This window comes from Pezoporus flaviventris, unplaced genomic scaffold, assembly GCF_033815535.1.
Source record: "Pezoporus flaviventris isolate CSIRO_AGI_PZ_B2104156 unplaced genomic scaffold, CSIRO_AGI_Pfla_v1 ptg000002l, whole genome shotgun sequence".
In the NCBI taxonomy this organism is placed as follows: Eukaryota; Metazoa; Chordata; class Aves; order Psittaciformes; family Psittacidae; genus Pezoporus; species Pezoporus flaviventris.
The window spans coordinates 80,817,005-80,844,139 of NW_026892550.1; the positions used below are offsets into that span (position 1 = coordinate 80,817,005).

General features: G+C 37.6%; 1 protein-coding gene across 7 annotated transcripts in view; it reads left to right on the forward strand.

Annotated features, from left to right (window-relative positions):
* Nucleotides 1-27,135, forward strand: part of EPS8 (EGFR pathway substrate 8, signaling adaptor) — a 136,836-nt gene that overhangs the window by 99,052 nt on the left and 10,649 nt on the right. For 6 of the 7 annotated variants that reach the window (XM_061444657.1, XM_061444658.1, XM_061444660.1 and 3 more), the window contains 11 exons: nt 552-634; nt 2,550-2,686; nt 4,521-4,594; nt 5,614-5,740; nt 6,103-6,191; nt 9,185-9,259; nt 9,856-10,004; nt 11,906-12,089; nt 15,399-15,532; nt 19,789-19,900; nt 20,730-20,873. In XM_061444657.1, coding sequence (XP_061300641.1) covers nt 552-634; nt 2,550-2,686; nt 4,521-4,594; nt 5,614-5,740; nt 6,103-6,191; nt 9,185-9,259; nt 9,856-10,004; nt 11,906-12,089; nt 15,399-15,532; nt 19,789-19,900; nt 20,730-20,873 — 1,308 coding nt within the window. The remainder of the gene's footprint in view (nt 1-551; nt 635-2,549; nt 2,687-4,520; nt 4,595-5,613; nt 5,741-6,102; nt 6,192-9,184; nt 9,260-9,855; nt 10,005-11,905; nt 12,090-15,398; nt 15,533-19,788; nt 19,901-20,729; nt 20,874-27,135) is intronic. The other variant, XM_061444664.1, reaches the window with a different exon arrangement.

Below are 27,135 nucleotides of genomic sequence, written 5' to 3' on the forward strand. Positions count from 1 at the left end.
TGCGGTTATGGAGAGGCAGGAACCTACGTATGTGCTGAAAAATTCATCTTCTGTTACACTGAAGAAAAACTGGGGGCTATCGTTATTTCTTAAAGGAAGCTTTATCACTATCACATACTTTCCTAAACTTTTATGTTGCTACTATCTATAGCAGATATTTTGATTTTTATGGCATGTCTTTCCCCTAAAATGCTTGAGATTTTAACAAAAATAAGTTATGCAGAGAGGAAAAAATAGCTTTTGCAAGAATGGTGGACTTGAGATAATTACAGCTGTTCAGACAAATTTCGTATCTAGATTACATACTCATCTGGTGATAATGCTTGAGGTTGGAACAGTGACAAAAATACTAACTTGCAAACAATAGCATTGTGTATTCCTTTGTTCTATGTATATGTAAAAGAATTTACCCCAGAACTTCTAAATAAATGGCATTTGATAAAGTAATCTGGAATCTAAAGATGGCCTAAAAAAGTGCATGTGTAGGTACTTATTTCATATATATGGATAGCCTAGCTGATAACTGATGGTTTCTGCTTCTGTCTCTTTAGGCTAGCTTTATACATGAAGATATTGAAAGCGCAATCAGTGACAGCAAAAGCGGGAAACAAAAGAAGAGGCTTGAAACACTGAGGTAAAAACCTAACTTCTTGTCAGTATATGGGTTTATCAAACAGTGTTACAGCATTCAGAAGCTCTTCTAGTCTGCCTGCTCTCTTTTGCTCTTTTTTTGCTAGTTGAAAATATACTTCCAAAACCATTTGTAGAAACCTTGCTTTAATAATTATCCATGCTTTTTCAATTCATAGCATCACTCTTACCTTTCCTGATTCTACCTTAGTGATGGGAATAGCTGACATCAATGCCAGATGCCAGAGAATAGCATTGCCTGTCTCAATTCTGCATATGGGTCAAGCAGTTCGAATTTAAATAAAAATGAATGCTTCATAACTCCAAATAAATAAGATTATGTTAAAAGGGTTTAGGGTTCTAAAGATGTTAAATGAAACAGCAACTGTAGGTGGAATAATTTTCCTGCCAGCCTGTTCAGTGATGCTGAAGACTTCTTTTTTCCCTGGTAGTGAAAGCTTCTCTGCCTGTTGGAAAATGTGGAGGAAAAAGAGGCTGTTGGGTTCAGAGAAGAGTAATATAGAAATGAAAGGTAGCCAACAGAGGCATAAAAACAAGGACATAGGTATATTAGATACTGAATGGCAATGGTGGTAGTTTGTTGGAAAGTTAGTATGTAACTGCATTCTGATACCATCTCTCAATAGCACTTAGTTTTATGGTTCAGATAGAGATGTCTGCTGGACAAAAATTACTAAGTAAAAATGTCACCATTACATGAATGAGTTTGTAACAGTCTTAGCTACCTGCTAAATTATGAAAATTTATGAAGTTTTCCCAGAGTAATGGACACTCCTATAAAAACAAAACCAAACCAGAACTGTGTCTAACTTTATCTGAGGATTTAAAATTAAATGGGTAGCCTTTACTGTCTGTGGGACTAACAAACAAGTATAATCACAAAGAGGCAGTCCAGGACCCAAACACATTGGATGTTCAGGGAAACTAATGAGATATAATTGGGAAAATTATGTAGGTCAGTACATCTGATGGAAAAATAATCCGACATATCAGTCTCTGAGGGCTTATGAAGTGGTCATGAGTGCTTAACGCTGGTTGCTTGTTGACCTGTTGTTGTGTCATGACCATGCCGGCATTGGGAGGAAGGAAAGGTGAGGGAAATATTTCATTGTTCAGTGTTCAAAGACCAGATAACAGTTGACATTTTGTGTTGTTGAATGTGGTGGGATTATAAAAAGATGAATTTAAGGTGAAGATTTTGCTTTTGCATAAGGGCATGGAGAAGGGATGGGATGTGTGTGTGTATAGCAGGAGTTGTTGGGATTTTTTTGTCTGTTGATATCAAGGTGCAGATTGACTTCAAAGACCTCTTTCCTTGCGGTATTTAAAAACTACACTAGGAACTGGAAAACTGCAGATGGGAACACTGATACATTTGTATCAAGACAAGTTGTAAAAAGGAAAATCAGCCAGTAAATTGAATTGGTTTTGTTGGTAGGGTTTTAAGAAACAGGTGGTTGACAGCCTACCAAATGTAGGGACTAGATGCCCAACTTGTGATCGCTGAAAGGTAGCTTCTAATGAAAACTTTCACACAAAATGGAAGTCCAGGTAGTAGACTGCATATGGTGATAAAAATTCCCTCTACTAAACACAAGCCACTGAAATTACCTGTTAAACTGGCAGATCTCTAGATATCGTGTTCTCTGGCACTGTTTAGGGATTTCCCATGTGGCCAGGTGCTGAAAAGGTTTGCTAACCCCATCATGGAGTGGGTTTCCTACTTGTGCTTAACATATTTACGGATCACGGTCTTGAGTACCGCTTACTTGGCAAGCCCATACTGTGTTCAACAGTAAAAGAGGTCCTTGTGAAATCTTGTCTTCCCTGATGAAGCACAAGAAAATAGAATGTTGTTCCTTCACGTGTCACATTTGGGCTTTCTATTTTTCCTCAAGAATGATATCCAAAGCTGACAGTGCCATCCCACCGCCGCCGCAGGCGCCTGCCCCTGTGCCACCAGGGACCATCACACAAGTGGACGTGAGAAGCCGCGTGGCAGCGTGGTCTGCATGGGCTGCTGAGCAAGGCGAGTGTGAGTATTCCTGAGAGCCCACCACGGCACAGTGCAGTGGCATATGGCTGTTCTGGGCAGTACGTTCGTGTGATGCAGAAATAATTTGGAAAGATCACTTTCATAAAGATTACAGTAATTGAATCCAGATACAGAAATGGCTGTACAAGGTCACCCTTCTGTCTGCACTGAGAGCAGACAGGAATATTCTCCTGGTCTAGTTTGAAATGCCCCAAGCCACCATTACCTGATCGGGGGAATAAGACCTGACTGTCATAATGTGACTTCTCCTTTACTTGCACTTACCCATTTTCTGCATTTCTGTTTGGAGCTGGTTTTACTTGTGTTTAGCTGGGTGGGGGTGTGGGCCACCAATTTTAACCTGGGCTTGTTTGTGAACATAGTAGTAACATTTGCAGTAAGCAGCACTGTCATAACTCGAGTAATTTAATGATTCTTTCTGAATAACATAAAGAGTGTAGCTCAGATATTTTTGAAAATTAAAAAATATAGTCATGGATTAAAAGGTGACTTGAGATCAGCATTATTTTTGATTGTAGGTTTATCTTTATAACAGCTTGTATGGCTAAACTAGTTCTTTTTTTGTTGGTGGTGTTGTTTTGTTTTTTCCTTTTTTTTTTTAAAGCCTTAATCAAGGAATGCTGTAACATTTTTAATGGGTTTGGATTTTTATTTTTTGGTGGTGTGGGCTTTTCTGGTTTTTGTTTTGCCACCTCCCTTTTCCCCTTATGGGGGGGAATATATATAAAGTTGTATATGTATCCGATTTCTTTGAAAAAAGATGTTCTTTGAAGCAATAAATCTCCTGTAAAATAGACTTTAATAAGGTGAAGTCAAGACCTTTTCTGGTTTGTTTGATTGTTTTTTTTCTGTTGCTTGTTTGGTTGTTTTTTGAATAATAGATACTGAAATTTAAGAATCAGAAGTCATTAACCATGGAGTCTTTTTATTGTTCTTGATTTATTAAACTGTATCTCTCAACAAAATACATGGCTATGCAAAGGAAACAACTAAAAATGGTCAGAGAAATCTATAATGATTTAATCTATTTAGCTGCAGTATTATATCTGTCTTGAGTAAAGGCTAATTTGTTCTTCTACTTGACTTCTCCTCACTTCAGAAAAATTTCATTAGTTTGTCAAGTGTCTTGCCAGACCACTTGTGGATCTGAGTTCCTGCGGTTCCTTTTATTCCACTTGTGGATCTTTTCTAGAATGTGTGTACTAAAATCTCACCTGTTAAAAAATGCGATGTAATATTTAGTGTGACTTAAAAATGCAGAACTTATGATTTCTCAGAATGTTAACCCTTGTTGTTTTTCAGTAAAAGTTACTGACTCTATCCATTGTAATTTAGAAATACCAGTTCTATTACTTCATTACCTCCCATTTCTGTGTTGCCAGACTTTGTACTCCTTTTTGCTAATTATCATTAACATTAAATTGTCTTTGAAGTCATGGCTACACTCTTAATTGCTTACTTCTGCTGGAGTAGCTTTCAGCATATTTTGCAAAATGGGATAATTTCTCATTATGTTGTATTTATGAACTGCCATCTCTGCTGTAAATTTTTTATTCAGAACCTGGCTAACCACACTTCTGTGGTTAACTTCATTCAGCTAAGCTGACTGAAAGCATACACCTAAGATTCCTGTGAGACTTTAAAGGATCAGGCAAGATTTTCAGGTTGTGTGGAGTCCTTGCAAAGTGAATGGTACAAGCAGTTTTGTCCATCTTTTTCTTACAGTAGTATGGTTTAAAGCATAAGCTGTACAGGAAGTTTTGATTACTAATGTCATGTATATAGATGTCTTATTTTCTTCTCTTTTCTGCAGTTGAAAAACATAGACAATACCATGATCATGAAGAAACAGCAGAGATGATAGCAGCCAGGATTGACAGAGATGTTGTAAGTGAGAAACTACAAGTGATATTGCTTAATGTCTGTGAAATTTTGCAGCTCTACTTCATGGGAAGCCTTTTTCCACATGAGGAATTCAGTTCTGCAGGAAAGCTTTCCAGGAAGCCTATGTTTGGGTGGTAGACCTAAAAGTGAAAAAAAAGGGGGGGGGGGGGAGGGGACACAACTGAATGTTGATATACAATTTTCTGCTATGAAGAAGTAGAAGTACAAATAGTAATTTTGTCTCGTAGACCAAACTCAGGAAGCTTTGTAAGGAGAAATAATTCCATCAACTTAGTGGGACTTAGACATGTGCAATAGCTGGAAAATAAGCATATGGTCATTTCTGAAGACAGTTGGACCATGTATGTGTATGACCTAAACTTTGCTTGTCTATATGGGCAGGTCCTACGACATATGCAATATCAAATATTAGCCCATTTGTCAGTTGTAACTTTCTGCTTTTCCACTCTGCCCTCAGCAACATCAGAGGGTCTTGAGGAGAGCGCGTTGGGGCCTGCTGAATTGGTGTATGTGGTATTTTCCTCAGGGGCTCATTCATTCTCCTCCCCTCACTCTTTGAAAGCAGTTCTTCAAAGAGCACTTTTCTGTAAAACTACATTCTGACATTCAAAAAATAGCTTAATACTTAGTACTAAAGGAGATTATGAAGTTACACTGTTTAGGAAAAAGCTGTCTCTTCAAATAATTAGAATGTTTTTCATGTGCTGTGAGAGAAAATGTAATGTTTGTACAAGTTGTGTAATTGCAGTCTGAATTTAATAATGTTGTTGCACGTATTCTAAAAACTTCCAGTGGCCCAAAATTCTTAAAAATCTGAGATGTAAAGTACTTCACAGGTGTGTAAAGTTAAGAATATAATGAATCTAAATATGAAAAGTTCTAGCATGAACTTCGTTCTGAGGAAGCTATTGGAAGCTGTGGGAAAGTGTGGTCGTTTGAATTTTTGGAGTATTTATGTTATAGACTTGTGGAGAAACTTTGACTTTTCTTTTCTCCCATAGCAAATTCTGAACCATATTTTGGATGACATTGAGTATTTTGTTACCAAACTTCAGAAAGCTGCTGAAGCTTTTACTGAACTTTCGAAGAGGAAGAAAGCAAAGAAAAGTAAAAAGAAAGGACCTGGAGGTAGGAGTTCTTCTGCACACATTTCTGTTTCTCTAGGGATTGTTGAAGTAGCTAGCAAATGTGACCTTTTATGTTGGGTTTTATTTTTTTTTCAATAATGTAGTGATTTTCTTTTACTTTGAGCACAAAAATATCCTATGCAGTATTTTCTTCGAGGGAAACCTATGAAAATGAGGTGCTTGAAGTTAATAGGGAGTGTTTAATAAGAGATGTGACCACAGAATATAATCACTGTCAGGGTTCTATATTTACAAAATTCTGTAAGTTTCCAAATTCATTATGTATTTATGTATTTATCTGTAACATTTGTAGAAGTTATATACCACATACATGGATATATAAAAATCTAATTTTGCTCACAGAGGGAGTTCTTACTCTCCGTGCAAAACCACCACCTCCAGATGAATTTGTTGACTGCTTCCAAAAATTCAAGCATGGCTTCAATCTTCTGGTAAGTGACTGCCAGTGAGCCATGTGATAATGTTTTTTTTCATGGGATAGCAGAGGTTAAGTGTAACACAATCTTTGTTTTCCCTACCACTACAAATTACTTTGGGTGCTGGTTTTCCTGCATTGGTTTTCCTATGTCTTATTCCACTCATATGAAGTGAAGAACTAAAATTGTGGTGAAAGGTGGAGCGGAAAAGGAATAATCACTAACGTGATGGATTTTCTTTGTTGTTAATTTTAAGTTGGGTTTTCTTGGAGGTTCCTGCTTTTCCAGAGGGTGTGGATGCTTTATTGCTTATGCCCCTAAGAGAGCTGAGGTGTCAACAAGGTCATTTTGTCTTTGGGAATGCATTAATCAAGTTTTCTGCCTTTTGCCTAACTTTCATGGTGCCTTGTCCATGTAGAGAAACCTTGTGGGTCTTAAAAGCCCTACTGCTGCCAGCCAAGCAGAGGTGGTAATGCCATCCAGTGACTTGTAAGCCTGAATCTGTGTTGTCTTGAGTCTCCACTGCTCTTTCGGAAGGAGCAAACCCACAAGCATCCTCTTGAAGAATGCTGATATACCTGGAAATGTAATCTTGTTTGATCCTTGGGTGATGCACAGGAGAATAGCTCAGTTGATACTTGACTGGTCTTGGACTTTCACCATTTCCTTCTCCATTCTAGGTTGAACTGAGGCAAGAGCAGGGCTGGCCACCTCTGGCCTAGGTTTCCTTCGAGCTTTGGGATACTGCTCCTCCACTTGTCTACACAGTGACTGGATGAGCATGATTCTTTTTCAGCATTCTTGTGTTTCTTCTTTTTCTGGCTCCTTAAAGACTTATACTTGAAATTCATGAAAGAATTTCTAGGAATGTCTGTAGGGCTCACAGCTCTGTTGCATGCTTGCCAGCATCACCAGCTGTGGCCTTAATTTAGTTCTGTTTTGCTGTGCCCGTTAAACTCTGTCTTTGTTGGTATCATTACATGGGACCTTTCTATCCTCAGAATGCTCCATCTGACAAATTGGTTCTCAAAAAGCAGAGATGTTAATTCAGGAGTCTTCTGCTGGCATCTCCTCTTCTGCAAGTGCTATTAAAAGAAAGCAACAAGTGGGACACCTTCAAAGCATTTAGTTTGAGATGCTCTCTTCCAATTGCTGTGGAAGCTGTGCCAATGGGGGAAATCATTCTTGTATTTACTGAGTCAAACCAGTTTTTTTTTTTCTTCCTCCCGGGGAATGTGTTCTGATTGCAGGGCTATAAGAGATACTTAGAAATGTTCAGAACATATATATTAATGTATATATTATTATTTATATATATTATATATATTAAATACTATATTGAATGCTGTAATTCTGACCTTAAAGGATTTCTGGTTTGGGGGGATGAATGTTTTAGAACATGCTGATCTTTCTCAGTAATAGTGCTTGTAGTGTGGCTCTTTTTCCCCCCATTCTTATTCCTCACTGTCTTCTGAATTTGAATTAGTTTTTCACCCAGGAACAGCATGTGCATCTTTAATCTTCATCTTCTGTGCAGGAGAAGAAACAGTTCTTGTTTTAGTGCTCAGCAGCTTCTAGGACCCGTTTTCTAATGTCGCTCTTGAAGAGCTTTGTGCTGTAACAGTTCTTTACTTCGGCATCATTGCAGGAGCCACAAAAGCCTGAAATATTTCACTTTATGTCAGACATGGAGAGCTGTATAAAATGAAGAATCTATATTAAAAATAAAAGGAGTAGCTAGAAGAATAAAATCTTTGCTTGTAGAATGGAAACTATTTTAAAACACAATGCCAGAAGCTTCTAGAAAATGCATACCATCTGTCAAAAACCCCTTTAGAAAGACCAAAAGTGAGCTATTATGGCTGAAGGACAATGTATAGGAAGCTATTAGAAATAAAAATACATCTTCTTCCTTTCTTTATTTCGGGGCACATTCTGGAAGGCTAGATGTAAAAGTAGATTGAGGCTAGCCAAAAGCAGTTTGAGGAACAGACGGCAAGATGCAATAAAAACTACTATAACTTTTTAAAATGCATTCTGGTGCGTTTCTTTCTTCTGGAGCCTGCAGGGTGAATGAGTGATCAGTAAATAAAAGAAATCTTCAAAGAAGGTGTATCAGAGAAAGTATATGATGTTTTAGTGTGTATATTTACTTAGAAAAGCTTGATAGTGGACAATATGTCCATGGAAACCATTTTTTTATGGGGGGGGCACAAGAGATGATTTGTTTCAAATTGAAGAAGTGGTAATAGGTTAAAAAACAGCAGATCAAAATGGCAAGTTACAGGTAGATGACTAGAAACCCTGTTTGAATTGGCATTCAGGTGTTCTGGCAAATGGGGAATGTAGAGTCTACAAATGTTGAAATATCCCGTGATAGCAGATAAAGGAAGAGATGAAATTCAATATTGATAGATACGGTAGTCATGGAAAGGTGGGGAAAAATCTAATATATCAAACAAATTGGAACAAAATCTTGGTGTTGTACAGATTCCTGTGAGAATATCATCCTTGTTCAATGGTGATGAATCAAGCAAATGTTAAGAACCATTGGGGGGTGGGAGGGGAAAATTTAACAAACGCGCTGATATGTTCCATAACCTTATTTTGTTCCAGTGTAATAAAACTGAAGAAGGTACAGGGAGGACAAGAATGCTTGAGAGAATTACTTTAGCTTGAAAAAGACCAAAGAGAGGAATAATGTTATAAATGTGTAAATTGTTATGAAAATCACTGGAAAAAGAGTAGAGGAGGATTGCTGGCTTTTCATTTGGAAGAGAACTACAGAATACTAAAGAAACCAAGAAATGTGGAACTCCTTGTTTTGCCCAGTAGGTGCTAAAGATATACATGGATTCAAAAGCAATTGGATGAATGAACACTTGCACTTAGTGGATATTGCAGACAGACACTGGGTTTAGGAGGACCTATGTCCTGAACAGTGATGGCCATTTTTACGTATTAAAGTTAAACGTCTTCTAAAATGTATCATTTTCCCATTCTTTCAGGCCAAATTAAAGTTCCATATCCAGAATCCTAGTGCAGCTGAACTGGTTCATTTTCTCTTTACTCCACTACATATGGTAAGGCTTTAAAATTTTCTCAGTCTTTTCCTTCAGAACTCTTCTATTTATGTGCTCTATAACCTTTTCAGTGAGAACAAGATTGAAATATTTTGTCCCTGGATAATAACTAAAGAGAAATGTGTGTATCTAGTGATGAGGTTCTCCTTAAAAAATAATTTATATCCTTTTCTGCATATATGCCTTTTATTAAATATATTTACTTAATTAATCTTTAGCTTTGTGTTACAGTTTGCCATTATAATGTTTAAGAATAAAATATTGAGATACTTTACATAATGCAGGAGGAGAGTTGACAGTGTAGCAATATGTCAATTTAATGGAAGTATGTGTAATTTTGATCAGTAGAGCAAAAATAATATTGCCAAAAGTGGGTCTAATTATGAAATGGTGACCAAACAGAAGTTCTTCTGGAATAAATGGTGTAGTTAAACTGTAGGACATTAAGACACATTGTTAGCTTCTCAGAGTTTTGTGAGGTTTTTTTTTTGCAAGTAATAACATTCCCTGGCAGCACTATAAGTAACTTGTATTCACAATAACTTCCTCACTGACAATATGTATGTTTTTTGGATCATTTTAATACTTGCATTTAGGTGGTACAGACAACAGGAGGTCCAGAGCTTGCTAGTACAGTACTCAGCCCCCTCTTAACAAAAGATGCGATAGACTTCCTACGGTATACTGTCACCAGTGAGGAAGGACAGTTATGGATGTCATTGGGTGATACATGGACGAAAGCCAGGTGAGAAAAAGCCTTTGTATATTTTAGAGATGGTCTCTCAACTGAGGTTTATTTTGACACAATCTTAACCAGGTTACCCACCCCCCAGAAACCTCAGTATTAATTTGTTAGGATTTGGACTCTTCAGAACTGCTCTTTGAAGTTTTTTGAAAGGAGCTCTTTAGCCTCAGTGCGATTTGATAGTGGTTTGATTTTAGAATTCTCAAGGAGGGAGAAAATGCAGACAGAAATTTTGTCCATGGTATCAAGAATTACTTAGGTAAACAGAACACACAAAAAGAAAAAGCTTAAATTAGCAAAGTGTGTTTTAATCCTTATTTGTGGTAGGTAAGTACTTTTGATGATGATTAACTAACTTGGCTGGAAACGTATTATGTGTTTTGAGTTTATTCATATTTGCTCTTAGATTTCAAATTGGAACCTAAACACCTACCAAGTGGATTTTTTTTAGTTAATTAATTGATTAATTAAAAAGTAGTTGGGTGTTTTACTGGAAATGAAGGCTGTATGGAAAGCCCTAGAGCATGGAGTGACAAACATCATCAGAGTAGGGAGAATGACATAAAGGTCTTTCTCTTCCTTGATGTCGCTCTGCTGCAGGAGCACAAATGTCCAAATTTATCCTTCAGGCCTATCATTTGGCCTGCTATTACAAAATGAGCTGAAAACAGGAATTGCAGCTCCTTGTGATTGCCAGAGATCTTCCCTAAACCGAGTACCATTTGCTTGCCTTTACCTGCTTCAAAGTCTACTGGCTTCATAGAAGTTTGAGGTGGGACTGGCAGTAGAAATTGCCTTACACTGTGGAAGCCCTGTGCAGGGAAAATGGATCGCTGGGTAAAATAATGGGCTCTTGTCTTGGGAAATACCATCATCATTTGTTTAGTCCATCCTGGTAAGAAGTTTAATGGAAAGAAAAGTAGCTCATGTTGGTCAGTGAAGAATGAAGTTGGTTGACCTGACCTGTGCAGATGAGAAATGATGGTCTGATTGATCTCTGTATCCAGAGGCACACCGTGGTGTGGTGTAGCTGGAGAAGTGAATGATAAAGCTCAAGGGTTACTAACCTAGCTCAGGCCTGCTAATGGCCTAGTAGCTGCTGACTGCTCCTGCAACTTGTGTGACTGGCAGCATTTGTTCCTTTAATTTGAAGCAGTATTAATGAGACTGTTAAAAGACTGTAATGTACATTCCATTTTTAGTTCCACTGTGAAGATACCATGTGTTATGTATTGTGCAAAGCCAGAGCATGAAAACTGTAGCTTTTGGTATTTTGTATTACAATAGGGAATGTTAGTGGAGCTCTGAAAAGTAATACAGTATTTTAAAGAGATCAATCTGGACTATAAAGCAGCATATGGGGTGATAATTCTTGTATCTTGGAGTATGTAGAGTTGGGTTTTTTGTCAGTAAAAGCTCTTGCTTAACTTTTTGTTTTAGGTCTAGCTAGGCCCCCTAAGCTTCCATGCTCCTATACCTGCTTTCAGACTTCTTTACAGAGCAGGCTGTTCCTTTAAAAATTTTGTCTGATGCTTCCACACGAATAGATCATTGCAGTATTTTTCCCTTTTTAAGAGTTAAAACAAATCCTAGATTTATTTGTGATTGATTCTTCTGTTACTCATCCTTTGCTACAAGACAGATATTTGTTGTGTTTTACCACTGGCACATCCTTACAGCGGGAACAGTTTCTTTCTGCAGAACACAGCAGGGAGCATAGTTGTGGCCAATAAATATCTTTTGCTGATTTTCTGTGTTCTAACACTGTTCTGCCTGGACCATAATCCCATCCTTTCCTCTATGTTAATAAAAATTCTGAAGCATTTTTATTTTCAGGAAAACCTATGAAATCAGTATTTGTGTGGCCCTTGATACAGATCTCTAATTTACTTTTCATACAGAGTGGATTGGCCCAAAGACCATTTTATTCCACCTTATGTCCCCCGTTTCCGAAATGGTTGGGAACCTCCTTTGCTGAACTTCATGGGAGCTCCCAAGGAGCAAGAACTCAATCAGTTGGCTGAGTCTGTGGCAAATGTTGCAGAGCAACAGAGGAAGCAAGAAATGAAAAGACTGTCAACTGAGGTAGGTTACCTGCAACAGCGTTTCGTAAATTAGCTGAAGGCAGCACCAACTGCTTCCTTCATAAAGAAAACATTCTTCAGCATTGTTGGAGTAACTGTGCTCTGATGCCTCCTACATCAGTGAAGTTCATTACATTTATATTGAAGTTATACAAACCAAAACGTGTTCAGCCACCAAAAAAGCAATGAGGAAATTGCCTGTGCTTTAATTTTTGTGAATATTTGAAGAATATATGTGGATTTTGTTGTTTGTTTGGTGTTTTTATTAATTCACACAGAAAGCTATTTCCTTTTTAAACATATGAAAGTTTTATTTTTGGAAGCTTTTTGTGGTTGGGAGGACATAAATTTTAATTTAAGATTTGAATTTATTTTTGTATGCTAGTTTTAGTTTAAATCAAGTATGAGATAGTCCATAGTCCCCTGTTAGCAGCTGTGGTATGAAGTGCACCTAAGAATTTTCCAGGTTTGGTTCCTAGTCTTCCCCATATTCCTCAAGTACGTGTTAACACCATCATACTGGATTTTATCTTAATTTTATGATATATATATGTGTGTATTATCTGTTAGTGAAAAAATGCACATAAGGAAGAAGATTCGAGGGAAGAATTATTGGCTGTTATGGGATGGCATTCTCTTTCAGAGCAATTCCCTTACTGGAGACAACGCTTCCCCAGCAAAAGTTTATGAAAGCTGTCCATAGAAAGCTTGTTACAATAAAACTTTGTTTTCATGAAAATATCTTTTAGTTAAAAAAAATAAAAAATAAAGTCTACACAGCTATAGGGAAAAACAAATTGGGTAGAAAGTCTGCCAAACAAAGGAGGATAACATGGTACATATTTGGTTACTTAAAACACCATTTGGCTTTATGCCTAACAAGATATATGAGAATAAATGTGCCAAAACCTGTGTTACTGCCAGTGATTCATGGTGAGCAAAAAAGCATTTAGTAAAGTTAATGGGTACAATAATGTGAAATATAGCTGTTGCTGTTGGTGTCATCCCCTTCTCTAGTCATCTCCTGAAACAATCTCATCAAACATTGTCTCAGTTTCACTGCTGTACATTCCATGCAGGGTTTTTGTTGTTGTTGTTTTTTACATTAAGCTGCTTCTAAATAATAATTAAAAATTAAAAAAAAAAAGGTGTTGAAATGAGAGCACCATTGATTTTTCTCTTCTGATGATTTATTATTTATTGTTATTAATAAGTTAAAACAAATTTTGGGGGGAGAATATATTGGGGTAATTTGATTGCTTGTGTCTCAGGGAGTTGATTTAATTATTTTTCACGGTGGTAATGTTGGTTGGATTGGTAGTTGTTAGCCAACTCTTTGTCTTAATCTTCAAAAGACATAAATAATATATTCCGGTTCACTTGAAGGTGTGTGTGTGTGCCTGTCACCTGGGGGAACCGATGGACTTAGTGTAAAGGTCTTTTCCAGCCTAGTTGATTCTGTGATTCTATGTCAGGTCTTAGTTTCATGAGTCTCTCTGGTTCCTGTGTAGTCTCGAGCAAGTCATTTAACCTTGGTTCTTTGGCTCCTTGCACCACCAGTGCCTCCTCAGCACATCCCTAGGGTGAAAAGTGCTGAGCTGCTTAATAGCTGTGAAATGCTGTGGGTGCTCAGCTGGAAAAAGCTGTGTGAGTGCAAAATGCTATTTGGCTGCAGCAAAAAGACCCCTCTGGAGTGGGTGATACCAGAATAATTGTTCTTTCATAAGCCTGCTATAACAGCTTATTTAACGAAGAATGCTGGAAAAATGAGAATATAAGTGTTTGTGTCCTATCAATAATTTGCCTTGTGTCTCAGTGTGACATTGCTCTCCAGAGGACCAAGGCCGCATATTGAGAGTTGTGGTGTGCTGGGAGTGGAGAAGGGGTACATGATGTGGCTGCCTTCCCTGCTGGGCAGGGACTGCCAGGGCATTGGAGGTCCCTGCTCATGAGAGCTGTGTTTTTAGTTTCCATTCCTAAACCTTAAGATCTAGCCACACACCCAGCTTTCCCACTGGAGGGGTATCAGGGTGAAGTCGGTTCAGCAATGAGGACTTCAAATGGCAGTTAAACAATGGGGAAGTGGTGACAGAGAGTCCAGTGAGGCTAAGGCAATGCAAATAATGTGTGTGTGAAGTAAAATGAGCTCCTGCTACCTGGGTGTCTTTTGATGTAAGGCAAATGCTGGGTGACACTTGAGATTTTTTTTTTCTTTAATTATATAATTTTGAAGGATATTTTATGCCTATAGCAATTTTTGTGTGGTTTTAATTTCTTTTTATAAGCCCTCAGCCCTGTAGCCAAGTGCTTCTGGGTACCAGATCAGATACTCAGAGGTAGAAAATTAGGTGAGTAGCAGATAGGAGCAAACACCAAACCAATAAACAAAACCAAACAAAACCAAAAACCCAAACACCCAAACCAACATCAAAACAAGCTTAAAGATTTGTCAATTTCTGATGAATCTCAGCTGTTTTAATTTGTGTAACTGAGTGGTGGTAGGAGGAAAAGATCTAGACTGAGCAATTTCAAGATTGTAATCTCCAGAAAATAACTGCTTAGGTTGTTTTGGTTTGGGGAGTGGTGGTTAAAATAATTCTTACTTAGATGCAGAGCATCATTGCTGGATTTAAGGTGGTTCTCTTTAGAAGACTGCATTTTAAAAAGCGTTTTCTAAAGCCTTTGATTCAGTCTTATGTATGTGCTTGCGATAAACTGTGATAATTTTCCTTAATTAAAATCCTTAATTGTACCAACTATCACATTCCTTTTGCATTTCTTCTTTGACTGTAGTCATGCTCAGTGAGAGGGTGACATAAATGAGCCACTTCATATTACGATCCTGCAAGAGAGTGGCAATTTTACTTGGGAGGTTTTATTTCTTGTGGAGACTTACTTTTAGCTGGCTAGAGGTTTTTGGCTTTAATTGTACATCTAGAACAAAAGCTCAAAGCAGTTCTTCAGCACAGTTTATTTTAAAGCCATTCAGCTGTTGTTTATAAGTTGTGTTGCTGTAGTGATATCTGAAAGATGACACGGACCTTGCCCAGGAGAACTGTTTTTCTAAAGAATATCCACTGCAATATTAATGCAGTGGGATGACTTAGGATAGAAATTCTTTTATTCTTATCCTTTTGATCTCCCTGTTTATGTATTTGAAATGCAGAAGTTATTAACTTTTCATAGCAGAAGCATGAGCACCTGAGGATGCATGAATGCTGACAGGACCCTAGGAGTGCTGGATGAAGTGAACTAGGCTGCTTAATGACACTAATCCACTTTGTGCCTTTGTTTCTGTTTTGTCTTCCAGCCTCCCAGTGTTCCTGACTATCCTCCGTCTGATGGGTATGCATTCAGTAACACAGTTTACAAAAGAGGGCCTCTGCTGGACCAGGGGGCGGCTGTTGCTGCCTTTAAGCAAACTGTTAGCCGACATGTAGATAGGTAACACTGAATCAACGGCGTACGTGGTGCTGTGGATAACTGTCCCAACTTATTGCTATTGGGGTGGTGGTGTCTGTAATTACCTCCGGTTGTGTCTGGAGCAGAGCATTGTTTCTGTGAGGAAGCGATTCTGGCTAGCAGTGGGTATTCTGCTTTTGCTTCTCTCCTTAGGAGAGAGTCTTTTAATCTAATTTCTGTATAACTATCCTGTTTATGTATGCTGTTAAATTGATGTTTTTGTCAAAAATGATATAGTGGAATTCCAACCCAACTGAGAACACAGAATCCTCCTATTTGGGTTCAAGTTTTATTTCTGCTCTATGTTATGTTTTTAAATACACTCTTTGCTCTTTTCAGAATTACAAAGAATGACAAGTCTGCTCTGAGATTCATCTGTCTTTGTTTAGAAGGATTGTTTGATTTGCTTAGCTGCTCACTTAATGCTCCATAGTCTCCTGCTTTTTATTTTCTGAGCTGGTGCATAAATATCTACTTTCAGAATAGTAACTCCTCATTTCTTCCATTCTCTTTCAACTGTTACAGAAATGCTCTGAAATGTTTGCATAGCAACCAGTATCCTTTTGCATATGCTCTTTCATCCCCTTCAGTTTAGCCTAAATTGAAATAGCTTGACAGGGTCAAATGCAGTGATCCTTGGAGTCTCAGCCTTGTCTGTGAGGAGAACTTACACCAACACAAGCTGTGGAAGGGAATCAGTAAAAACAGTGTTGGAATTGCTCCTCCATGCCAAACTCTATTCTGCATCCACCGTATGAACAGTATTTTGGCTTATGTGCCACAGAAAATGTTCAAACTAAGTTCCTTTGGGTGAAATTGCTGATTAAAACAGCATTGATATAACTCACTTGATGAAAACCTTTGCATAATTCCTTGTTTTGAGCTACGTGTTAAAAGATCCGGTAGTTAATCTGCATGCAAACATATTCCCACATGGTGTGCAGGTTGAAGACTTGATTCTTTTCTTGAACTTCAGATTTATCCTTCATAACAACAACAGCAATAGTATTCATCTCTTAATTTCTCAAGCTTGATTACTTTTTGAGTTCTTGTCTCAGGGCCAGTCAGCTTGAAATCTAGGTGATTTGCACTCTAAATTCCTTTCTGTCTTACCTGTAATGGGATAAGACCTGTTTTGTCCTTCTAGAGTAAGACCATGCAGGTGTTGTTGCCTTCATTTCAGATTTAGAGAATGAGTCTTACTGCACTGAATTCTTGATGATATCAGTGTATCTGGCTGCAGCTGAAAGAGTCATCCAGGCCTTCTTTGTGGTGGGTAAAGAGAAATGGATGTTTCTAAGAAGCAGTTCATGTGAGGTGAAATCAGTCTTTTGAAACATACGAAATGAGGCGTGCTGTGCTGGTGCCCACTTCTCACCACTGATTGTAGGAAGGAGTCTAGATGGCTGGTACAGATGCAGACATCCCCAGTGTGCCCTTATCTTGCAGTCTGTTAAACACAACACAAACTTCTATTTGTTAACTGCCTCTTGATATATATAATGCGTGCCTTGTAGGAGCTCATTATTTGAGGAAAACTGTTAGTATGTATTACCCCAGGTAACTTCCATTTAAAGATAAATTTTAAAGCTTCTGTGAAGAAGCCGGTAAAGGAGTGGGTTTGGGGTAGGGAGTGCGAAATTCAAGCTGACCCTTTCAGCCATTGTTTGCTGGTTCTTGTTCAAAGCTGGCATTCCTAATGAGTGGTCCATAGGCAGTGACCAAGCCATCCACTACCTTCTGAGGGACAGGTAGGTTACACCTTGTTGTTGTGTTTTAACCTCAGTCAGCAACTAAGCACCACTCTGCAGTGGGCTGGGAAAGAGAATTGGAAGAGTAAAAGTGGGTTGAGGTTAAAGGCAGTTTAATGGTGTAGAAAAGGAAGCAAATAATGATAAAAGTATTAGAATAACCAAAAGAAGTGAGGCATAATGCAATTTCTCACCACTGGCTGACCAATCCCCAGTCAATTCCCGAGCAGCATCCCCTAGCCAGCTTTCCCCCCAGTTTATATATTGAGTGTGATGTTGTATGGTATGAAATATCCCTCTGGCCAGTTGGGGTCAGCTGTGCTGGCTGTGGTCCCTTCCAATTTCTTCCTCTCCAGCCTTCTCATTGGCAGGGCATGAGAAACTGAAAAGTCCTTCACTTAGTATAAACACTACCTTGCAACAACTAAAACATCAGTGTGTTACCAACATTATTCTCTTACTAAATCCAAAACACAGCACTATACCAGCTACTAGGAAGAAAATTAGCTCTATCCCAGCCAAAACCAGTGCACTTATCCGGGGAAATTTTAATTCACTGAGATCTTCAGTGAGCCTTATTCCAACAGTAAGGTGTGTTTTCCTTGGGTGATATTATCTGTCAGGATCTTAAAACTTTTAGTGTGATGTTAGGTATATTGGTGACGCTGATGCTGAAAGAGTACTGAATAGTTTTTCAGCAAGTTCTGTGCTTTTTCAAACTAGTATGCTGTGTAGTTTGGCTTTGCTCTGTTATTTGAAGAAAAGGACCCTGAAAGTCTGTGCAATCCACTAGGCTCTTGAGCAGCCTGCCTGGAGAGCAGGGGTACAAGTATTGTGTATCTCATAGGCAGTAATAAAACAGTGGTGGAAGGATGGAGGGAGGTGTTGAAAATATTTGTGCCCTGAGTAAACTGTTTGGCTCATAAAGCTGTGTGTAAAGACTTACGATCTCTTCAGAAGCACACCAACATTTCCTGACCCATGTTCTGGGGATGTTGCTGTTGATTGTGAGAGTGGAGTAAAACTGAAATGTAAGCATTTTGTAAAATTCTTCCTGACATATTTTTGAAGGGATCAGCATAGTTAGGTTTGGGCAAAGCACAAAGACACATTTAGTGAAATGAGTTTGGAAAGGCAGCTTAAAAGTACCTTCAAAGGTACATTAGTTCCATCCCTGAGACAGTAAGAAAGGAGTTCAAAATAGGATTAGCTTTGAGTGGGTGGTGGAAAAAACATGGGATTGCACACACATCTTTCAGCCTCATAACAGCTATTCTGTAGGCTGGGGTTCATCCCATGTTTTTCACTCTCTCATTAAACACTTTAGTGTTTTGTCTTTCTTTCAAAATCATATTTCAATCTAAATACATTTCCTCCTTTATTCTGCTCTTCAAGTCAAGTGAGACACTTCTCCACAGCCATGCAGTAGCTAGGTGATTACTGGATTACTCAGGCATGCCTGGGACCCACAGTTACACAGAACCAACAGCAGCAGCTATCTGCATTTGTGATGTCTGTGATATTTGTTATATCTGTACTATGATGTTGTGTGCAGCATTTCAAGACATTGATCGCTTCATGTTTTCATTCTCCATTTGGATTTTTTGTTTTTAAACTTTATTAACTGGTATGGATTTAGTTTGTTGGGTGTAATTTGCAAAAAGTGAATAATGATACTGTTTCTTTAGCGCCTGTTTTGAGGGGGCTGAAGGGCTTCTCAACCTGAAGAGGTACTACATCACAGAAACTAGTAGCTTCTTAGCCAAAGGCATTCTCAACAGTCTTTCCTCATGGAAACGAGAAGACATAGACTGTGGTATACCTTGTTCTACAATGAGACCTGTTTATAACTGCCAAGAAGTTATTTTTAGATTTTAATTAGTACAGTAACTTGACATTGTTAGAGTTAATGGTATCAATTTTTTGATGGTTGATTGTATAATTTTTTCGATTAAGAAAATTGACCCACCGTAGGTGAACATTTTTCTGAGTTTAATTCCACTGGTGATGATGGCAAAAATGTATTCATCTAGTATGGATTTGAAACACTATGATGAACATTAGAAATATAGATTCATACTAAGCACAAGATTTCAATTATGTACTTAGTGTAGTCAGTTCTTTATATGGAAAATGATAGTTTAACCTGCTGTAGGTGAACAGACTAAATATAGTGTGCTTGTTTATTTTAAAACAATAGTGCCTGCTAATCCAAGTTGCTATCATACATCTTGCAAAGAGTGAGCCAGTAAAGTCTGCCAGTTCTTGAGGTCCATGTAGCTAAACAGCCTCTTTTTGTTTCTTTTTTAAACTTTTTTTTGGCACTTAAATTGGTGTGTTATAGATAGGTAGTTTTACAGCAGCATCATGTTAGGGGGGATGGGGGGTGTGTATTTAAATGTTTTGCAGGCTGTTGGAAGAGGGCATTTTGTCTGTGTTTTTAGTTGCTTGAATAACTTAGTGAGCAAGTCTGATTTTGCTTTGCAGAAACTATGAAGCACACAGTAAAGCACAGACCAAGAAATATGCCAAATGCAAGTACGAATTTATGGCACGAAACAACAGTGAGCTTTCTGTCATGAAAGAAGAGATTGTGGAGGTAATTTCTTCTCCCCATCTCTACCCCAACCCACTTAGTGAGGAAACACAAATTTCAGGCACTAGTCAAAGCTGAGGGTACCTTTCCTGTGGACAATATGGCTGTTCCTAATGATTCCTTCCATGCGTTTGATTTATTTCCTTTAATATGGAAAGTTCAATTCATTTGTTTTGCATCGTAGACAAGATAAGCAGAAAATTTGCACTGACTTGTGGATTTTGATGCTGTAGAAATAGGTTTGTGTATTTCTTCCATCTTGTTTGGTATTGCTTTTAAAAGCCTCATTTCATAGTATTTAAATAGCTGGCTATGCAAACACTATCTATATACTCACAGGACAGTGAAATACTGTCCTTTCCTGGAAGAGTTGGTACCCTGACAGCTAGAAACATTTGGAAGGTAGAGAGCAACAAAGAGAGGAAATGTTGCTTGAGAGATTACACAGCAGGTAGTCACATTTCAGACTTCTCCTAACCATCCTGCTCCAGCTCCCTATTTACTCAGAAGTGTGCTCTCTCCAAATTTGTGCTTTCTACAATGGTGCACTTTCTCCTTGGGTTAGTAGTAGTTACTCCTTTTGTCAACAGCATATAGGTTGCAGAGGTGCTAGCCTCTCTGCACAAGCAGATTTTCATTCCCCTGTCTTGTCTAGCACATGCCTGAGTTCACAGGGTTTCATTACACACTTCTCTTCCATATCCATACAGAAGTTTCTTAGGGAAATCTGTGTTGGCAATCACAGAACCTGGCAAAGTTATGGTTTCATTTTTAAATGATGGCAGGAGAAAAGTCAGAAAAACTATGTAATTGATTTACCAAATTATTTCAGATTCTGGATGACAGAAAGCAATGGTGGAAGGTTCAGAATAAAAGTGGCAGCACAGGCTTTGTGCCAAACAACATTTTGGACCCTCTCAGAAATCAAGAAGGTGGCCTAGGATGGTCAGAGCCTGCATATACCCGCACCATTCAGGTACTGTCTGCTCCTTGGGAGCAAAACTTTCTTTCGTACTGTGAGTGTGTGTGTGTGTGTGTGTGAAGGAGGAAGAGATTCACAGCAAGGCTAAAATATATGCATGTTCCACTTATATGTCAAAAGATTTGTATTTTTTTGTACAGGCTGACACTGATTTCTGTATAGCATAGAGTCTAACATGAAAAAAAAGTTGATAGAGCTACAGCAAAATGTTTTCCTTTAAGTTTTGGGGTGTTTTTCTGCTTATTTGCTTAGAGGTGATAATTTCAATCCTAATGGCTGTGTATGCATTTATTTTAATTGCAAATGTCCTTTGTGGATTGATAGCTGTTGATGCCAAAGAAGGAGTTTGAATTATTTAAGGTAGGGTCATCTTTGTTTCTCCTAGGAGAGTGAAAGCTATCTTTTCAGTTTCTGACTTTGTGTGTCTCTATCTTAGTCTTCAATTTATTTAATTATTGTAATTTTGGAGTCATTAAAGTAGGCATCTTTGCTTTTGAATTCACAAAGCAGGTATCTTTCAATTAGTGTGCCTGGGCATTAGCAGCACATTCTTCTGACCTAATTTTGGTTTTCTTTCTTTCATGCTGTGGTGTGGAATTATGATTTTTTTGTTATTGTTGTTTCTTTTATATGTTGAACAGAATTAGAGTATAAAGCATATAAAAAATAAATAAGTCTTACGTCAGTGCAGTTGTCCACCTGAGTAAGTATACATAGGCCGAAGTTGTGAAGTGTATTTTTAGACACCATTTAAATGAGCTGGAGGTTCATCAAATAAGAAGTTGTATTTTCTAAGACCTATTTCTTCCCTTTTATTTCCAGTGACTTTGAAAGGTTAGGCAAACAAGTTTGGATTAGGCAGAAATTCCAGGCCTGCCTCTGAATCAGACTTTTTCAGTCCAAATAATGCAAACCAAACTTTTGTTGAAATGAAGTTAAATTTAATTTAATATTCATTTCTTGTGCCTACACACTCCAGCTGATGGCTGGAAAAGGAAAAATGCCATACTGTTACTATCCACTGGCTCTGCTGCAAAATAATCTGAATATCCCAGTCGAAGTTGCTGCTGTGCCAGATTCTCTGTGCGCAGCTATCGTGAAAGCTGCAGTTCTTTCAGTATTTCCAGGTTTGCCATGGATATGAAAAATTTCTTGAAAAACAGATCCTATGCTATTTCTGGCACAATAATGTGGTAGACCTGTCTTGAGCTTGGTGGGCTTGAATCAGACCTTTCTGAGTTTCTCCTGTGCCTAATTGTTTGCCTATAACCCATGGGCTCATTATAAATCAGTTATGGTTTTTTGCCTGTCTAGATGCATGCTTCATTTCACAGAGTGCCTTTCAACTCCCGATTTGAGGATCTGACTTTTTTTTTTCCTTTGGGGGAATGTCGTTTTGTGTGTTTTTGCCAAGAAATTCTAAGCAGGCTGAGTACAATTTTGAGCAGACGTTCTTACAGTGCTCTTTGTAATGTACTGCAGGTTTCAAAGTTTCTGTTTGAAATAATGACATGACATGGGAAATAATAAAATAATAATTTTCATAAAGCATTCTCCACAGAATTATGACAATTAGGGTCAGAGAACAACATTTAAGATAATTTCATTTCTCTGCCCTCCGGCAGGTTGCTTCCTATAGCTTTATCATACTCAAGTGTAAGCCTGAAATACTGTGAAGTTATTTAAGAATATAATGAATTACACAGGATAAACAGAGTCTTTACCAAGACATGTCAGTAAAGTTGTTCTTAACTTCATGGTGATTATTGTCATTTTAACACTTCTGAGTATGCTCATTTGTCTCTTTGCCTGTGATAGGTACATGGTTCACTTGGGATCTGTTTGCATAACCCTGTTTATTTTCACAAGTGTCCTTTATGTTTCTTAGATGGCAACTACCATTAAAACCTTTCTTTCAAGTCTTTTGTTTAGTAGCTCACTTAAAATGTCTCTGGTAAGTTGTTTCCCCTCAAGAGCACCATTTGTACTCCAAGTTAGTGTCATAGTGTCTGTTCTGCGTTCAGCTGTAAGAGTTATTTTTCTCTTTCTTAGCTTAAACCATGACAGTGGCATACTCATCTTTTGGCAACTGGTAACTTTCCTGCAGATCATGAAGTGCTTAATAATGAAGAGATGCAGTTGCCAGGTGTCCATTTTACAGTGGCCAAAGAGTTGTCATAATTTTTGACCAAGAGCCAGTATCTCTTTTATGTCATTTCATATCAGATGCTCTTTAAAGTTGCCAAGACTTTTTGATGGCTAAAAAAAAAAAGTTTCCTGTCCAATTCAACATTGATCCAATCCCAAATTATGGGATGCAACTTATTATACAAAAGTATACTGAAGAGTTGTAGAAAGGATTTGATTAATGATAGAAAGTAAAAGTTCCCAGTTTGCCCATAATTATTTATTTATTTATTTAAAGAAATGGGAACTAATCCTACATAATATGAATTTGATTAAGTAAATTCTGTCTAAATTTCTTCTATCGTAATGTACTTCTTACTTTCTGGCAAGATTTTAGCAAGGTGGGTGTGCAGATCCAATTAAAAAATACATTCTTTATACCGCACAAAGAGCTCATTAGGTGACTTGTAATAGAATTTTAATAGGCAATTGTTTGATTCTGCATAATAGCTGAGCCCACCAAAGAAAACTTTGGCAAAAGGCCTTGCTTGAAATTTGCTCTTTCAGTCTTGTGTGCCTAATTGTCCCTTTTTGGGTAAAGACAAGTAGCTGGTTCTCTCTACCATCTCGAAATGAGTCTCAGGCAAACATGCAAAGCACAGTGCTGTTGACAAAACAGAGGTTGAATGCTCTGCAGCCCTCTCAGTGAACTCCTGGCACTGTGCAAACAGGGTTGTGGCTTTAAAAAGTTTGGGAAGAGAGCTGAACAGGAAACTCTGTGTCTGTGTTAACTTAATGAGAACATTTCCCAGCAGTAATGCTAGTTATGGTTGTATCCAGTGCCTCTTTCAACGCAAAGTTTGTATTTACCATAGTTTGAATACCCATCTTCCCTTCTTTTGAAGCCAAAATGTATTTGAAAATACGTTGTTCCCAGTTTTTTTACAATGCTCAAGAATTAGGGTTGATGCTGTTAGCACTTTTACTCAAACTTTATTTTGCTTACATTGAAAATGGATCAAATCATACTGAAGCTTTGACAAGACGCAGCCTGTAGTATGTTGAGAAAGAGCTTTGGGACTTTATTTTTTCCTTTAAACCCAAAGATCTTCCGGCAAAAAATAAGAAAGTCCCAGCAAGCTTTTCTGATATACCCAGGTTTTTAATGAGTGTGTATCATCGCTGTTCTAAATAATTTAAAGGATTTGTTCCAATTTACATGAGTTGAGGACTGCAAGTTTTTTCTTAAAAGAAAAAAATAGGAGGAAGAAAGAAAAAATCCAGAGTTTGTTTTTCTTATGGCTGTCAGCAAATTAATGAGTATTAATGTCAACAGCAACCTTTACCTCATTTTCTAAGCCAGCCAATATTTCTTAAAGCTAAAATGAGTAAGTTCCTTTCTTTAGTACCTGCTGTGACTTAATCCTTCTTGTTCTATGGCTGCACATGTTCTCTACATTCACCTTACACTCTTCAATCCATTGTCAGTTTTTTGTCTGGGTTTCATTTCTTATGAAATGTCTTTTCAAGTTTCTGTTTTTGAAAAGAGCTTATATGGTGTCACATATGTATGCTTTGTAGCCAACACTGTGTTCATTATTCAAAAGAAGAAAATTAGAATAACTTATTATGTGAGTTGCTTAGTAGGAAGAGGTAGTCATTAGCCCTGATGTTCCTTTGTTTTAAATAGCAAATGTGCTTGAAATTTCATGAGTCGTGTGTGATTTACTTTTTACCATCTAACAGTACTATTTGATGTGATTTACTCCATTTTCCTCACAGCAATTGCTGGGAGAGCTTTCAGAGGTAACAAAATTAGTCTTCTGATATTGAACCTCAAAAATTACTTTCTTAAGACTATGTAGTTACCAAATTCTATAATGCATGCTTATTTTGTTTGTAGCAACAAATAGAAATGATGGGATGAATGTGTGGATGTCCTCAAAAGATCTGGAGTTAAAAAAAGAAGTGTTAAAAAAAAGAAATGAAATGTGATTCGAATGTGTGATTGGCTTTTGGGCATTGTTCAAGAAAATGTGAAGTGTATTTCAATGTATCATCTATAAATTTAGAATCTGAGTGTTCCTTCCGGATTAATTTATATTTTCACTCCAGCAAGTCGTTTTGATGAGGCTGTGATTGCAGTACAACGTGTTTTTGAAACTGTATCGGTAGCATACATTGAGAGAGCTACATGTAATGTTTTGCTATCACTTTTTCTGGATGATGATTGTGGTGATGTGTACTTGATGCCTTGGTTTGTAATGAATCCTCTCTACCATAAAAAAAGTCTCTGCTGTTTTCTTGCATGGTGCTTAAAGTCAGGGCATAGATGAAGGTGTGTTGTGGGGATAGCAGTCTAACAATTGGAATCTGTGAAAGAGATGAAAAAAAAATCTGAATATCACTAGAACATTATAATATCTGTGAAATTTTAGAATTCATTAATAAGATTTTGGATATACAGTAGTACAACTATATATCATCTATTACAGTATATTTACTGTATACCACCAAAGGACAGATTTCTTATATATGCATTATTCTGCTTGTTGTTTTTTATGTTATGCATTTCGCTTTTCCTTGCCAATGTAAAAAGTATTTATTGTTGTAACATTGATATTCTAGAGTACAGAAAAGTCAATCATATGTTTTGGATTTTTTTACAAATCTCCCCACAATGCACTGTACAAAGTGGACACAAAATTTGAGATGAATGCCTTTGAATAACTAAATGCTAAGGAAAAAAAGATCCAAAGGTTTAATGGAGAATGTATTGTAAGACTATGTTTGCTTCAGTTTACGTGAAAAATTATTTAAGGGAAACAAAAGCTTTTTTCCTAGTCTTAAGGTGACTGGCATTAGAAATTGATGGGAGAAGCTTTCTGCTGGTATAACTCAGTATAGCTTAGCTGTAACAGTCCCAGTTTACATTCACTACAAAATGTCTTGTCCATCAATTAGACTGATTGAGCTAGGGAATCCTATACAAGGGCAGTTGCTGACATTTAATGAAAGTTTGTTGTCAGGGCAGTGATTTGCTGTTCAGTGTTTAACATATGGCTCCTACAAATATTTCTTGACTTAATCTGCCATAAACCCTCTTGCCTCCAAGGAAATGGGGAAAGGTATTTCAGGAAGGAGCAATGAATCTGGGGAATGTACTCATCTATTTTCATATACCAAAGTAAGCGGACTTCTCATAACTAAGAAATGAGGCATTCCAATTGAGCAAACAAACTTTAATATTAAACTTTCAAGCTGTGTTAATCCAAAACTGTGGAGAGGGAGCACTGTTAAAACAAGGAGATGTAGAGCTCGGACTGTTTGAAAGAAGAATAGCATAGGTATCTTATGAGCTTCTGGGCTTGTCTATCTTTGGAGTTGCTTTGGAAAAAAATAGTCTTCCTGAAACTGGTCCTATTCTAAAAGGAAAGAAAGAGAAAATAAGTTATTCCCCAAAAATTATTCTTGAGGCACCTGCTGCCTAGCTAATAGCAGCAAGCTAATGTGCACTATTTTTAGATTAATAATGTTAGAATACTGTGTAAAGTGTGTGGGGGAAAAACAGCCCTATCCCAAGAGCTGTGGAGTTTGCGGGTTGGTCTTTTTAAATCAGATTATTGCATTGAGGTGGCATGTAGTGGTCACATAAGTAGCTGAAAAGGCACAACTGAATGGGTGGGAGGAGCAGGAATCTTCTAAATGCTGCCTGCAATTCAAGAAAGAATGTGTTAGCCCAACCCAGTGATGTTTGTAAATTAAACCATTAGTCAGGCTTAGGTGTGGCTGGATATGTTATTTTTTCACTATTTTTTTTTTTACCTAACATCTCTAAAATATACAGTTTTACACTAATAAAGTCCAAGAATCCAAAAATTTTGGAAGTTGTTAAAATATGCCAGGGCATAGAAGCTTGGGATTTAGAAACAATATCATTTATAGAACTCATGAAAGAAACATATTTCACATGATGCCATTGCTGTAAGTTTGGTGCCCAAGGGGAAGGAAATTGATGCCAAACATTGATGCCAGATCAACTTCTGGCAAATTGTGGAACTATATATGGCAAGTAAGATGTCTTTGTGTAATAGATGAAGTCAGTTGGTGCAAAGCATCCCAGCAGTTT